Source organism: Serinus canaria, chromosome Z, assembly GCF_022539315.1.
Source record: "Serinus canaria isolate serCan28SL12 chromosome Z, serCan2020, whole genome shotgun sequence".
Lineage (NCBI taxonomy): Eukaryota > Metazoa > Chordata > Aves > Passeriformes > Fringillidae > Serinus > Serinus canaria.
The window spans coordinates 63,752,268-63,765,779 of NC_066343.1; the positions used below are offsets into that span (position 1 = coordinate 63,752,268).

Genomic DNA, 13,512 nt, shown 5'->3' on the forward strand with positions numbered 1-13,512 from the left:
GTTCCACCCCCACAAGCTACATAGCTGTAACTGGGGCACCTAGGGTAATTCATATGCCTGACCATTTTAAAATAGTGGTTTTGTTATTGCTTTATCAGCAGTGATCATTTAATCTAATTTAAACACATTTTTTTTTCTGCTTAGTAACTGCAGTAAATGTAGGAATTTGCTGTATGATAAAAATTCTTACAAAAATTATCACAACAAGTTTTCTTCTATTAAGTATTCTTATTTCTGAGGGTTGTATTCTTTTTCCCCATCAAACTTCTCAGTTTTATTTATACTTTGGGGTTTATTTCAGTTTGTTAGGGATTTGTTTGGCAGATCCCATGGCAGAATACCATAGAGGGCAAAGGGGCCCAAGGAAAGCTGGTTGATATTTGAGGAAATCCCAAAACAGATTACATTTCATCTGCAGAAAGTACAGCCTGGCAGTAGCCGGGCATGGATGCATATGGATCTGACTGGGATAAACCACAAACTCCAAAAGGGAAGAATACAAAGGAGGCAAGGACACCCTCGGCTAAAAGGAAAGTAGGCATTACATGAACACAGAGGAAAAGAGTTAGGAGAGCCAAAGCTTAGACAGAACTGAAACAGAAAAGAAATGTGAGAGGCAAGAATAACAGATTTCTACAGCTACACTGACAGACAAAGGAATGTGAAGGAAAATGTGTTTTATTGAGCAGGTAAACCACTAACACAGCATATGGAAAAAGCCAAGATACTCGGTGCTTTTTTTGGCTACATTTTCCCTGAAAAGGGATGTCCTCAGGCCTGCAAGCACTCCTACACTATAGCAGAGTCTTTGGTAGGGACTGAGACATTTCCAACAGAAAGAGGAAGACAGAGTTTGTAGCTCATTGGACATATAAAAATCCGTATCACATTTTCAGATCCAGAGGTACGGAGGGAGCTGTCATGCTGATGCCATTGCAAGGGCACTCTGTCATCACTGAGATGAAATGGTGACTGAGAGAGGGTCTCAATGGCTAGAGAAAGTAATTATCGTCTTTGTGAAGGGCAAAAGGAGGATTTGGGCAATTATGCAACCTCAGTTCGCAAGAAACCTATGTAATGAATCCCAGTGGAAGGCATTTCCAGATATATGAAGGACATGAGGTGGCAGGGAACAACCAGCATGGACTTAGCTAGGGCATACTGTGTCCTAAAATTGTGAGAACAGGCTGCCCAGACAGGTGTGGGAATTTCCATCCTTGAGGATAATAAACCTTGGTTGAGCAAACCCCTGAACAACCCAAATCTAACTGTATCTGAGCAGTGAACACACTTTAAGCAGAAGCTTGGACTAGATGACTTCAGGCATTCCCTTCCTACCTAAATTGTTCTATGATCCTGTGTTTCCACATGACTGTCAGCTGAAACCAGTATCTCATACACTGAAAAATGCATTTCTAGTGTCAGTTATGGTAACAGGCTGCAAACAAAAATAGGAAAACAAACTAGCATGATTTATTTATACTATGTGCTTCTCTTTACTTCAGTGGTTTTCAAGATATTCAGATATGCAGACCTCTAGAAAATTTCCAGGGACCATGAAGACTGCTTTAGTCACCATAATCTCTCTGGTTATGGGTTGTTTTTCTTAACTGCTTTTCAGGAATCCAGTAAAAGTAGCTCATTGACATGTGAGGATCATAGACTAGCAGACAGATAACACTGCAGCAGCACAACCAGCTGGAGATGACAACTGCATACGACAACATGTGACTCATGTCAAAGTAACTTCTGAAATTTGTGTTTATATTTTACTGGAACAAAGAAAAAAGATTTTCAAGCATGCACGGAAACCAGAATAATGTCATAAAGGTTACTTTCAGATGGAAAAGGTAAGGTTTTCAGCATCAGGAGCCTTTTTTGTTCTTCATCCCACCAACCAGCCTGACTCTTTTCTAAATCTCAGGGGTTTCCCTCTCGAAATTACCAATTTACAAAATAATATTTAGGATAAATATAACAAGGCATCCCAACAAGGCTGCTATTACAAGATATTCTGCTTAGTCCTGATTTTTCATCTAATGATACTTGAGCCATTACATGACTAACACTTCACATACTAGTTTTGCCCTTGAGAAAAAGTTCAGTGAACACAACACAGCTACAGACTCTTGCTTCAAGTCATTCCCTTTTGACAGTGACAAGCAGCAATGAAAAAACTGCAAAGTAGGGGTAACATCAGTGAAATGAAAGGTGTTTTCACTAACTCCAGTTTACCTTGTTGAGGAGGGAAATTTCACCCTCACTTTCTCTCTGGTACAGAAGAAAGCTGCATCTGATTAGGCGCTCAGCTACAATGCATAGTAATTCCTGCTGATCCTTCAGAGGGACATCTGAAGTCATTATAGTATATCTGTACAGCTGTGTTAAAACAAACAGCTCACAAAGAATGTAATTTTCAAACATTTACAACTGATGCCTCAAGTTCCTTTCCTGTAGTTCTTTACTTGAAATCTTCAATCTGTCCTTCCTTTCCTTTCACTCCAGTGGAATGGCTCTTGCCAAGGACTCTAACAAGCCTTTTCCTGAGAAATTTCAAGATCTTTCTCTTATCCTCATCCATTATGACTTTTCTGCTGTGTTGATCGCATCTTATTTGACACTTTATTCACACTGGGCTTCTGTGACATGTCATCTCCTGATTCAGAATGTATTTCTTATCATCCCCAGTATCCTTTTCAGCAGCATCTGTTTTTCACCCATTCTTTTGCCTCTTACGTACTTCCCCCTCTTTTTTGGCTCAAATGTCAGGGGGAACAGAAAGGTCAAGCTAATGATAAAAAGCTTAAAAAATTTTTCAAGTCATTGATAAGACAAATGAATATTCAGCTTCAAGAGTAAATTATGCACCTTTAACTCCAAAAAAAGAGATAGATTTTTACATAGAATTCATAAACTAACAGAAGTTATGCATTTCTTAGAAAATTTATTGAAGTGAAAATCATAGAATCATATAATGGTCTGGGTTGGAAGGGACCTAAAGATGATACAGTTCCAACTCCCCTGCCATGGGCAGAGACACCTTCCACCAGACCAGGCTGCTCAGAGCCCCATCCAGTCTGGCTTTGAACAGTCCCAGGGATGGTGCATTCACAACTTCTCTGGGCAACCTGTTCTGTGCCTCACTACACTCTGAATAAAGAATTTCTTTGTAACATCTAATCTAAATCTCTCTTTTTTTTTAATTTAAAACCATTTCCTCTTTAGTCACTACTGCCCCACGCACAAAAGTCACTCTCCCTCCTATACAATTTAAAAAGCATTAAATCTGTTAACTGATTGAGAATGATATAGCCACTATATCAGGAACAGACAAATCAATCCAGTCATCATATTCCAAGTAATGAAAACTGATTAACCAGAAAAGAGCATTTCTTAATCTTCTGTTGAAAATTATTTAATAACTACACTGGAGGAAACGAAATAACTATAGTTTCCTTACACATTTTCTGAAGAAGGAGAGTGAAAACTTTATGTGCACAGACAGCATAGGACCAAAAGCCTTGTCAAACAAAAGATATATCAAATGGATAGTTTTATGCCATGTTTAAGTAAAAATCTACTACAAGAAATGGAAAAACTGGTAGCAGAAGAATAGAGTAGTAAAAGAATAAACACTATTTTAAAAAAATGAAACATACTGGATGTACGGCTTTTAGGTCTTAAGTCAGTATACGGTTTTTAAATTGTATCAGAATATCACCTTTCCTAAATCTATAGTGTAACTTAAGCTATACCTAAAGCACCTGTCCTGTACACAAACCAGTACTGCACGATTATCTGGATCAATTACTTGCAATTTGCATATTTATTAAATATAAGTCTGTAAGTACATCTATAAAATGCATTTTATGTACAGGTCAAATATCCATGCTTCGTAAAATCAGATGTAGGATATGATTATAATAGCATATATTATTGTTTTATATATATTATATTATAATAGCACAGCCTTATGGGACTGATAACATAGTGCTGAATTTCTGAAAACTAAGAACATAACACAATCCAAAGTTTCTCCATTTCATTGTATTAGATATTATTAGTATTATTATTAGAGCTGGTTGTTTATTATTATTATTATTATTGTTATTATTATTATTGGTGGTGGTGGTAGTAATAGTAGTAGTAGTCGTATTACTATTATTACTATTATTACTACTACTACTATTATTGTTATTATTACTACTACTATTCTATTGTTATTGTTAAAAATAATGTTATTGTTTGGGAGTTTTTTAATGCTCTTTGCAGAAAGTGCATCTGAAATGGAAGCTTCTAATGGCTTGAGGCTCTCATCTTCACCAGGATGAGATTTATCAGCTGACAAAGCCATCCAGGCAGCGTGCTGCTGGCTGCAGTCCAATTCCCCCACATACACATCATCGTCTGGTGTGTAAGTTAATAGCAGTCCGGACTTGCATCCTGCCCACTTCTCAGCCAGCTCTCCTCTTCCCCTGCAGCCACATCTTTAACAAGGAGCTGTAATGAGATCCGGCCACCTGACACAGTAAGCCTCCTCTAACACAGCTTTGTTTTAAAACTTTCATGTCTACTACATTGCAGGTGTTGGGGATGAAACTTAATATACAATCAATGAAGTTATTAAGCCAAAAATATGCTGACCTATCTATCTATGTAATGTGTGGTTGTATTTACTTTTGAGGATGGATTCCTCAAATGAAACCAGATGCCTACACATTCCAAATATATTTCCTCTCTTGCAATCAAACAATTAAAAATCAATATTTAACATATTCATTATAACAATTGCTACAGAATTAGGCTTTCAAACATCCCATCTTTGGTACCTAGAGTGACACTCTATAATGCATTGGTTTGATGTATAACACCAAATGCCATACACAAAACACCATAATGCCATTATCAATTACCAGTGTACCATACTTATTAATTACCAGCTCAAAGCCAGGCTGGATGGCTGACATTCTCAAGCTGCTTTGGATTTGCTATTTTGTTATCTTTGTGAAAATGAAAACAAATGTCATCATCTGAAGGCTGTGATTCTGTGAGGTTACCAAGGTTTTACCACAAAAATCTTGATAAGGCTCTTTAACTTATGTAACACCTGAAAACTTATTTCTTTATGTTGAATTTTTGGTAGGAGATTTTATCAACTTTTAATTTTCATCAGCTGCAATTTTTAATATTGTTGAACATCTAAAACCAAGTTAATTCAGGCAGTTACTTGGGTCCCCATGCAAGAAAAATTCAGATAAAATCTTAGGACAGTTGAGAAATCATTCTGTCATAACATGACATAAATATTTTGAAGGTTTAATCTAAGAATCAGTCAGAACTAGAGGATGAGTTGGAAAATCATCTCAATATACCAATGGTATATTGATATACACCCTATTAAATATATATACCCTATTAAAATAATAAATATATACTGTATTAAAAGGTATATTGCAGTTTAAGACACTGATTTCGAGAAGATTCTAAAATAAACTTTAAAAGCTTTAAAATAACTTACACGTACATTTTAGAAGTGGAAATGTGAAATTTCAACATTTTTACCTCCTGGAAACTCATATCTTTATAAAAGAGTCTATTCTTGTTTACATATTTGTGGCAGCAATCCAAAAAAGGCAAAGTATAGCATTAAAAATGTCTATTTTAACTAAACTCCTACTGGCGTCCAGAAACACGACTTGTATTCTTAATTGTTTCCTTACTTAGCATATGCTGGAGCCACCCAATATGGATTTTCCTCTGCTTCCTTTGCATGACGTAGAATGGCCTCTCGAGGATTGCTGTCATCTGTCTTGTCCAGGGCAATGTTCTTGACTATATATGATGACAGGGTGACCCCATGAGTCCCAACACGGCCACCACGACCTGTGGCATGAAGAGAAATATATTTAAGAAACATGCAGAGCCTGCAATGGTGGCCGGATACAAAGAGGTTATTTAATGCTATAGGAAAGGTTTAACTTAGAGCTGCAGTCAGGTGGGTGTTTTACTGACTATGTAACTAAAAGTAAGACATTGTAATTACTAATTTTTTGAAGGCAAGCACTCCAATGAGACATCAATGTCTAAAGTGCTGGACACTGCCCATTCATCTACAGAGTAGAGTCACCATCCAAAAAATGCAAATCCAAATGAGTGTAGAACCAAAACATGATGGCCCCTTTGGCATACAACAGTTCAAAATGATTATGCCTAGATTACCTGCTCCTGCTACTGGAGGTTCGGGTTTGTGAGACTTCATGGGGTCCAACCTATCCTTCTCCAGCTGTTTCCTCGTGCTTCGTTGTCGTGGTTCACGGAACATTGGAAGCGCATGGGCTGAAGGGTCACAGATTGAACAAAATGAAATGTTAGAAATTCCACTTTCTTTTTAACATTTAAATACAAAGAGTTGGATTCTTTCTTGCAATAGGTGTCAGGAGCAGCCTCCCAGTAATCCCATATCCAAGTTGTACTTTCAGGCATTTCTTCCTGCTAAATTTTTAGCAGATGAAAACAATCAGGTATTGGGGTTCCTTCAGGAAGGAGCCTCTCATCTGAAATACTTTTTGCACAGTTTATGCATATTTCATTCATACCTCTGTCAACATTAGCATTGTGACCAATCAGTTACTCTTTTCTGAACTTACCATGTTTCTTCAGCTTTCTCATACTCTAAGAGCATGACAAGGCACTTGATACATTCTTGGATATGACAAAGAGTGGAGCAGAAACCCCTCAATGATTCAAAATACAATTTTATGCACATGAAGTCACAATCATGTTCTTTCTTAAATAATAGGATTAATCACCATTGGAAAAATATCCTAACTGTGAAACCCTAGCTAAATTGTCAGGATTTAGAACTTCTATTTCCTCATAAAAGTGTTATCTTCAGTAACAGTAATGGCTTTGATCCACCCAGACAAGAGAGTCATGTGCCAGCAACAGAGAAACACCATGTTAATGGGCTTGGCTTTCTTGCAGAGAGGCTTAGATCTCACATGCAGGTGTGCCCATTGCTGCTGTTTCCCAAAACCTGGGAAATTGGGTAGCGATCAAATGATCCAATAAAGACAAAAAACAGCCAAACAAATCTTAACTTTAGGAACATAATCTCTATATTGAATAAAAAAAAAAGTCAGGGAGCATTCAGGCACTTATCAACTTGAGTTTTCAGCTTATTTCTGTAAGCTTGTTCAATTGATTGGACTGAATGAAGTCACAGCCTGGTGACACACAGCAGATCTTTGGAAACAAATGTTTAAATTCTATTTTTTCAGATTTCATTAAGTATGAAATGCCAGGGACAATTTTCTGGCAGGCACTAAGCTTCATCAGTTTGCACAGAGCATCTGAGGTCACTAATGCAGAGATCCAAGCCTTTGCCATTTGTGGAGTCAAGGTTGTCTAAGGGAAAACCAGTGTAATCCTATGTTTTAAAAGTGACACTTAATCCCTTAAAACAACATTCCTGCATTTTAAGTAGCCATTACAGGCAATTCTGATATTAAAGAGCAACAAGAAATCTGATCGGGAGAAAAAAAAAACCTAAAAGAAAAAAGAGGGGAAAAAAAAGAGAAGAAAAAAGGGGTCAGTTCACTTAGCAAAAGCACTTCAGAGAACTTCAGGTCTTCCCAGCTCTATCCGTAAACTTAAAAGACAGAGAGGGAATCTCTGAAAAGTTTTCAAAATACGCAAAAAAAATTTAAAAATTGCTGAGCAAATCCTTAAAATATTTTTCTGAATTGAGGTATATGGAAGTATCTTTGTTTAGTTTCAAAATTATGGGAAGAAACAGCTAATCAGCTAGAACTCTGTGAAAAAAATCCTGAAAATTTGCATAACTGGGACCTGTATCTTTCAATGACATTAATAAATGCCATTGAACACACAAGTTCCACTGGATTTTAAACAGAATTTGCTTTAAAAAAATCACAGAAGTTCTTTAGAATATAAACACTAATGACAGTGCTCACAAAGCATAACAGTGAAGGATGTTGTAAGGATGCATTAAGAGCACCCAATGAGGATAAATACCCCTGATTTTTGGTAGTTGCTACATAAGTTTAAGGTCCCAAAAACTGGAGCTGCACATCTCCAGCAGTAAGGTAGGTTTTAGACAGCTGTGGCTGGAAAGTGCCCAAGATGGGAACCTGGAACAAAAGTGTCTTGATACAGGTCTAGTTACCAAGACTGCCCAAATTTCCTCATTCTAGACTTCTTTTTGTTTATTATGCTGCCAAATAATTTCTTTGTTTTATAGAGAAGTGGTTTTAGTATGTGTAAAACCAAGACTACTAGAAATCAGAACTGAACACCCTGGAACTGGAAGAGGATGAAGAGAAGCAGGACACCCCAACCACGTGACTGTTCTCATTTCTCATGAGGAAACACTACCCAGGGCAATGCTAATGGGGACGGTCAAGATCTCTCAATTAATCCCCTCATTCCATTGTAAAAATCTGTCATTGGGAAAAGGCAGATCATTGAACATTTTATAGTAGCAATGATGACTATTTCTTATGTGTCAGTGATCCTTACTACAAACATAAGCGCTCAAAAATCCCCAAGGCTAGGGATGGTTAAGCTATTTAAAACTCTGTATAACTTTGGTAAGTTACAAATTTTGAAAAATCATTTGTTATTTGTTCAAGACCTATCTCCCATCTCTGATTTTGTCACTGGTATTGCAAAGTGGCAAAACTCTTCCTAAACCCATCTACATTCCACAATTAAGTTATGGAAAACTAAAGCTGTAAAATGCTCCAAAATTTTGGAGGCTTTCAGGAGCATCACAATCAAGAAACCAACTATTATTAACAACTTTACAGAGCATACAGATTAGATACACCTTTCTGTTTGTGCAACACTATAAAAACTTTGTATGAAGCACCAGTATATGACACCAGTGATCAATGCTTAATGAAATACTGGTTTTCAGAGGGAAAAAGTAAAGCTAAACAATCTGAAAATAATTTCAAACCTAAGAATGAACTAAGGACTCTACTACAAAGATATGTTTAAATTTCTTACGTGTTATAATGTAATCCTGCGTGAGAGTCTCTGCTTGTCTCTCTTTCCGTTTTGTTTTGACCACACATAATTTTGCTCCCCTAGGAGGAAACAGAGCAGTTCAGTAAGTCTGTTTATACCAAACAGAAACCAGTTTTTATTCAAGACAGTCTCAACAAATTTATAGAACACTCTAAATATTCATGAATGTGTGTATCTTTGCCTGTTCATGCTCATGTGAAGGAGGGTAGGGAGATTAGTGTTTCTGTTATAGACCAGTTTATATGACATGCAGAAATAAGGGTGGAAGATTCATTTCACACTTCGTTTGTCCACAATACTTTAGTGTGCACATTGGAAGTGCTGCTCTCCAAACCTGGGAACTCATTTGCTCTTGATATAATTCTTCCTAGGCAGCAGAGCTGGCCGTTATCTAATCAGAGGTGCCTGTAACACTGAGGCAAGAAAGACTGCATAAGCCTGGCAGCATCAAGATTGATTTAAACCAGTGGTATTCACCTCCTCATGGCAAATACCAGGAAATAAACCACACACAAAACTGTGATAGGACTCTGTGGTCTAAAAAATGGTGACCAACTCCCATGTTCTCTAAACTGCCAAAATCAGAAAAATAGAACTTATTTCTGATAATCTTGTAAAAAAGAGTTTATCTTCACAAGGAAGTGCCCAGGTGACAGTAAGTATCCAGAAAACATGAACTCAGTTTGGTTTAGGATGCCAGCAAAACAAAGAAACTACATACATAGGAAGAACACCTTATTTATTCCGGTCAGTATCAATGAATTGTACATTTCCTTCCCACTGACAGGAAGGAAGAATGCCCCACTTCTCCAGCCAGCCCAGATAGCAAAAGAAAATTAATCATAAAACAAGTATTTATAGGCCCTCTACTTAAGCCCTCTTCATCCTAGGTTGGCAAGTCACTGTCTGATAAATCAGTACCACCTTTCCCTTAGATGTACAGACAAAATCCTCATGTGATAAATGAGGGTGGTGAAGAAGACTAAAAGAAAGATGGGGATGTGTTTCCTTGCTTTGCACATTGTCAAATTCGGTCTTCCAGCATTACTTCATTAGCACGGAAGCCTGATACTTCTAACCAAGATTTTTACTTCAGGAAGAAACTATGCATTAAGAAACCTGAATACAATACAAAAACCTAAATACAATAAATACTGACTCACTAATACTTCCTCGGCAACCTCCAACAGACAGGATGAAAGGTTGTTCTTACAGAAGATTTCAGCAATTAAAAATTTAAAGCATTTGTAAATTCAGGTAGAACAGCCAGCATACGGCAAAAGGAGAAGCCCAATGGAAAAAGTGACACTCTTCATAAGCAAACATTTTGAGTTATTTTTTTCTCTTTCTACAGCTGCTGAATAAGTAGAACTCTGCAAAACAAATGTTACCAAACCATTTTTACTAATTTCTTAGTACAATCACTGAATCACAGAATAAGGCTAAATTAGAGAAAAAAAGCCATAATAAATCATGATTACATACCTCTGGCTTTTGACAGGATCATAGTACACTTTGGCTAAACCATTTCCGGTACCAACCATGATCTGGTTCAGCTTGGGATGCCAAAGGCAACGCACAACACTCTGAAATAGAGTGAGATATTGACAGTTAGTTGGTCACTCATCTGGATCTCAGAATTAATATTCACGTTGTCAAAGAGTGCAGCACACTGTAGCAGGACCAAGCTTAAGCATATGAATGAGAATGTGAATAAGTGAATGAATAACTCCAGAGTAGAATACAAAGTAAAAGGAGTGACAACACCAGGATGTAGGCAGGGAAGGAAGTAAAAACTGGTGACAGTGTGATAACCAGTGGTTTCTACAGACTATCTGCTGCCAGGATCTTCATGGGCACAATAAAAATGGAAAGTTAAAGAGGGATTTGAAGAAGAACAATTAAGTGCTTCAGATAAGATATAGAGATTCAGGCCCTCATGACTTTTGTACTCTTATTTTTAATTCTTAATTCCTCCACTTCATTCATCGCTTTATCTGTTTTTTCCCTTCTTGTCATACACTGTTGACCTTTTCACTTGCTGACTGAAGAAACGGAAGAGATGCTGATTTTCACTCATGCTTCTCTCTTCCCCACAATACTTGCTATTTGAAGCCAATGTCTCACAGTACTGTCACCCTTCTGGTCAGCAGGGAAACTCATTTTCAGACATTAAGAGTATTGTTCTACATATGACTTTGAATCTCCATGTGAGTACTGTTCTCAGTCTGATTCAGCAAGACAGCTCAGAAACTCTAAGACTCAAACTTCTGACTCCAGAGAGCCAAAGTGGGCACAATCTGCCACAAAGGACAACACATCTCATTAAAAAACAGAAAAGAAAGTATCTATTTTTGATAAACAGTAATGCCTTAAATGGATATTGTCTGAGGCTGAAGTTGGTTTGTGCCACTTATGTAACAAATTTATCCAGAGCTAGCAAGATTCATGATCTTGTTAGTATTTCACAGAACAATGCTCCCTTTTCTAGCCTTCCCTTTCTTCTCCCTCCAACTTCCCAGTGTATGTTCCATTCTCTTTCTGGTTTGGTCCAGCCTCCATTTTTTTTGATGTTAGCAGACACATAACATTAAAATACTGAAAAAATCCTGAAGGCCATTCAGCCATCATGAATCAGAACTTCATTTTACCATAAGATGATGCATGACACTCTCCTAAGCTGTTTTTTCTGCTTTGTATTCTCTTTTAGGAAGAAAAACTGAGTGGGACAAAGTTCATTAATCAAACAGCCATTCTTTACAAGCCTCCCCAGCAAAGCATCCTCCTACATACACACAACATACAACATTACACTTTCCCATTTACTTACAAGCACAAATAAACCTGGTTTGCTTATTACACGAAAACTACAGAACAACATTTTTAGAGGTAAACCTGAAGTATACGATACAGAGTTGCTAATAAGTTGTTGGATTTAAGTAAGAGTCTTACATATTGTTATGTAATGCTCAAAATGCTAAAGTAACTCTAAAACACCAGAGCTAGTAACAAATACTGAAGGTCAAAGGTGGGTGGCCTTTTCTTTTATTAATATTTATTGCATGTGGTTAGCCAGCCTTTTTAAACTGCGTAGTTAATGTGGTTCTCCACTTTCTTCTGTCAAGTAAAAGTATTTTATAGTATGGTAGTGGATACTAGCCAACAAAAACAAGCCTGAGACAGTGTGGCTCAGCCCTGATGGGGTTTGCTGAGTTTCTAACTTGTCAAACATGCACAGCACACTTAAAACCACCATGGCACGTGCTACAGAGCAGGCAAAAGAAACTGCCATTAAATGTAGCCCTATAAATCTTTTGAAACCATAAAACATTCCCAGAATATAATTTGTTAAAACTAAACAAACTCAAGTTCTGAACATGCAAGTAATTTTATCAATCCACTGGTATATAAACCTACTTCATAAGAAATAATAAAAACTACTTCTGTGGTTTTTAGATTATTTTAGAAACTGACTATTCTTCAAAAATACCAAAATACTGAATTCCTGAACTATATCCTAAAAAATTATTTAATTTACAATTATTTATTCTTTAAAAAGTCAAAATTCTAATTAACTGTACAACAAAGGGATAATTGTAGGCTAGGTCTTAATACTGGGAGAGAAGGGTAAGGAGAATCTTTGTCACAAAAAAATAATTAACACTTAAAGAGCATTTATTCTTTGATGCCTCTAACTTCTCAACTGCTTCCACCTAGAATAGCTCAGGTAGACATCTTTATTACTGGAAATGCTTAACATCAAATTCCATCTCAAAGAAGGTCCTACCTCCCAGCTCTCCAGGCAAGTATGTTAATTGCAGAAAAAGAAGTGTTTTCCTGCCTTTGCCTATGTCCACATGTAGGTAGGTACCCATCTACTGATACTGAATTTTTCACAACTCTTGAATGGTTGTGGTTAGAAGAGAGCTCTGGAGATGATGAATTCAACCATCCTTCTCAAAGCATGGTCAGATACTACAGACACCTCAAGATATCACCCTGTTTGGTTTTCAATATTTCCCAGGATGGAAACTCGACAGCCTCTTTCAGCAACCTGTTTCAATGTACAACTAGCCCTACTGTAAAAAACTTTAAAATCCAACCACAAATTGCAAATAATTTTTTTCAATTTAAAACAAGTAAAACCTATGTAGATTCTGAAAGTAAAAAAATGTTAGGTCATAGCTTAGCAAATGGAAAATGTCTTTTAACAAAGAAGAATGATAAAATGCATCATCACACAAATATTCAACATTTGAAAAAAAGATTTCTCTGATGGCTGAATGTTTTGGACACTATGCTTTTGGAGCATAAAGTCCTGGAAGCCTGTCATAAAAAATCCTGAAAATAATTTTTCCATAGACTGATGTGGCCAGCTCTGTGATTGTAAGAAAATTACAAAACATAATTACATAATGATTTAAAAGTTTTTTGGCATTTTTGCTATGGCAGAAGTAT

At 36.8% G+C, this 13,512-nt stretch overlaps 1 protein-coding gene across 1 annotated transcript in view; it reads right to left on the reverse strand.

Moving 5' to 3' along the window:
• WDR70 (WD repeat domain 70) overlaps positions 1–13,512 on the reverse strand; it is a 131,731-nt gene that overhangs the window by 10,383 nt on the left and 107,836 nt on the right. The window contains exons 14-17 of the mRNA XM_050986878.1: positions 10,540–10,640; positions 9,034–9,113; positions 6,220–6,336; positions 5,721–5,883 (exon numbers count right to left, since the gene is read on the reverse strand). Coding sequence (XP_050842835.1) covers positions 5,721–5,883; positions 6,220–6,336; positions 9,034–9,113; positions 10,540–10,640 — 461 coding nt within the window. The remainder of the gene's footprint in view (positions 1–5,720; positions 5,884–6,219; positions 6,337–9,033; positions 9,114–10,539; positions 10,641–13,512) is intronic.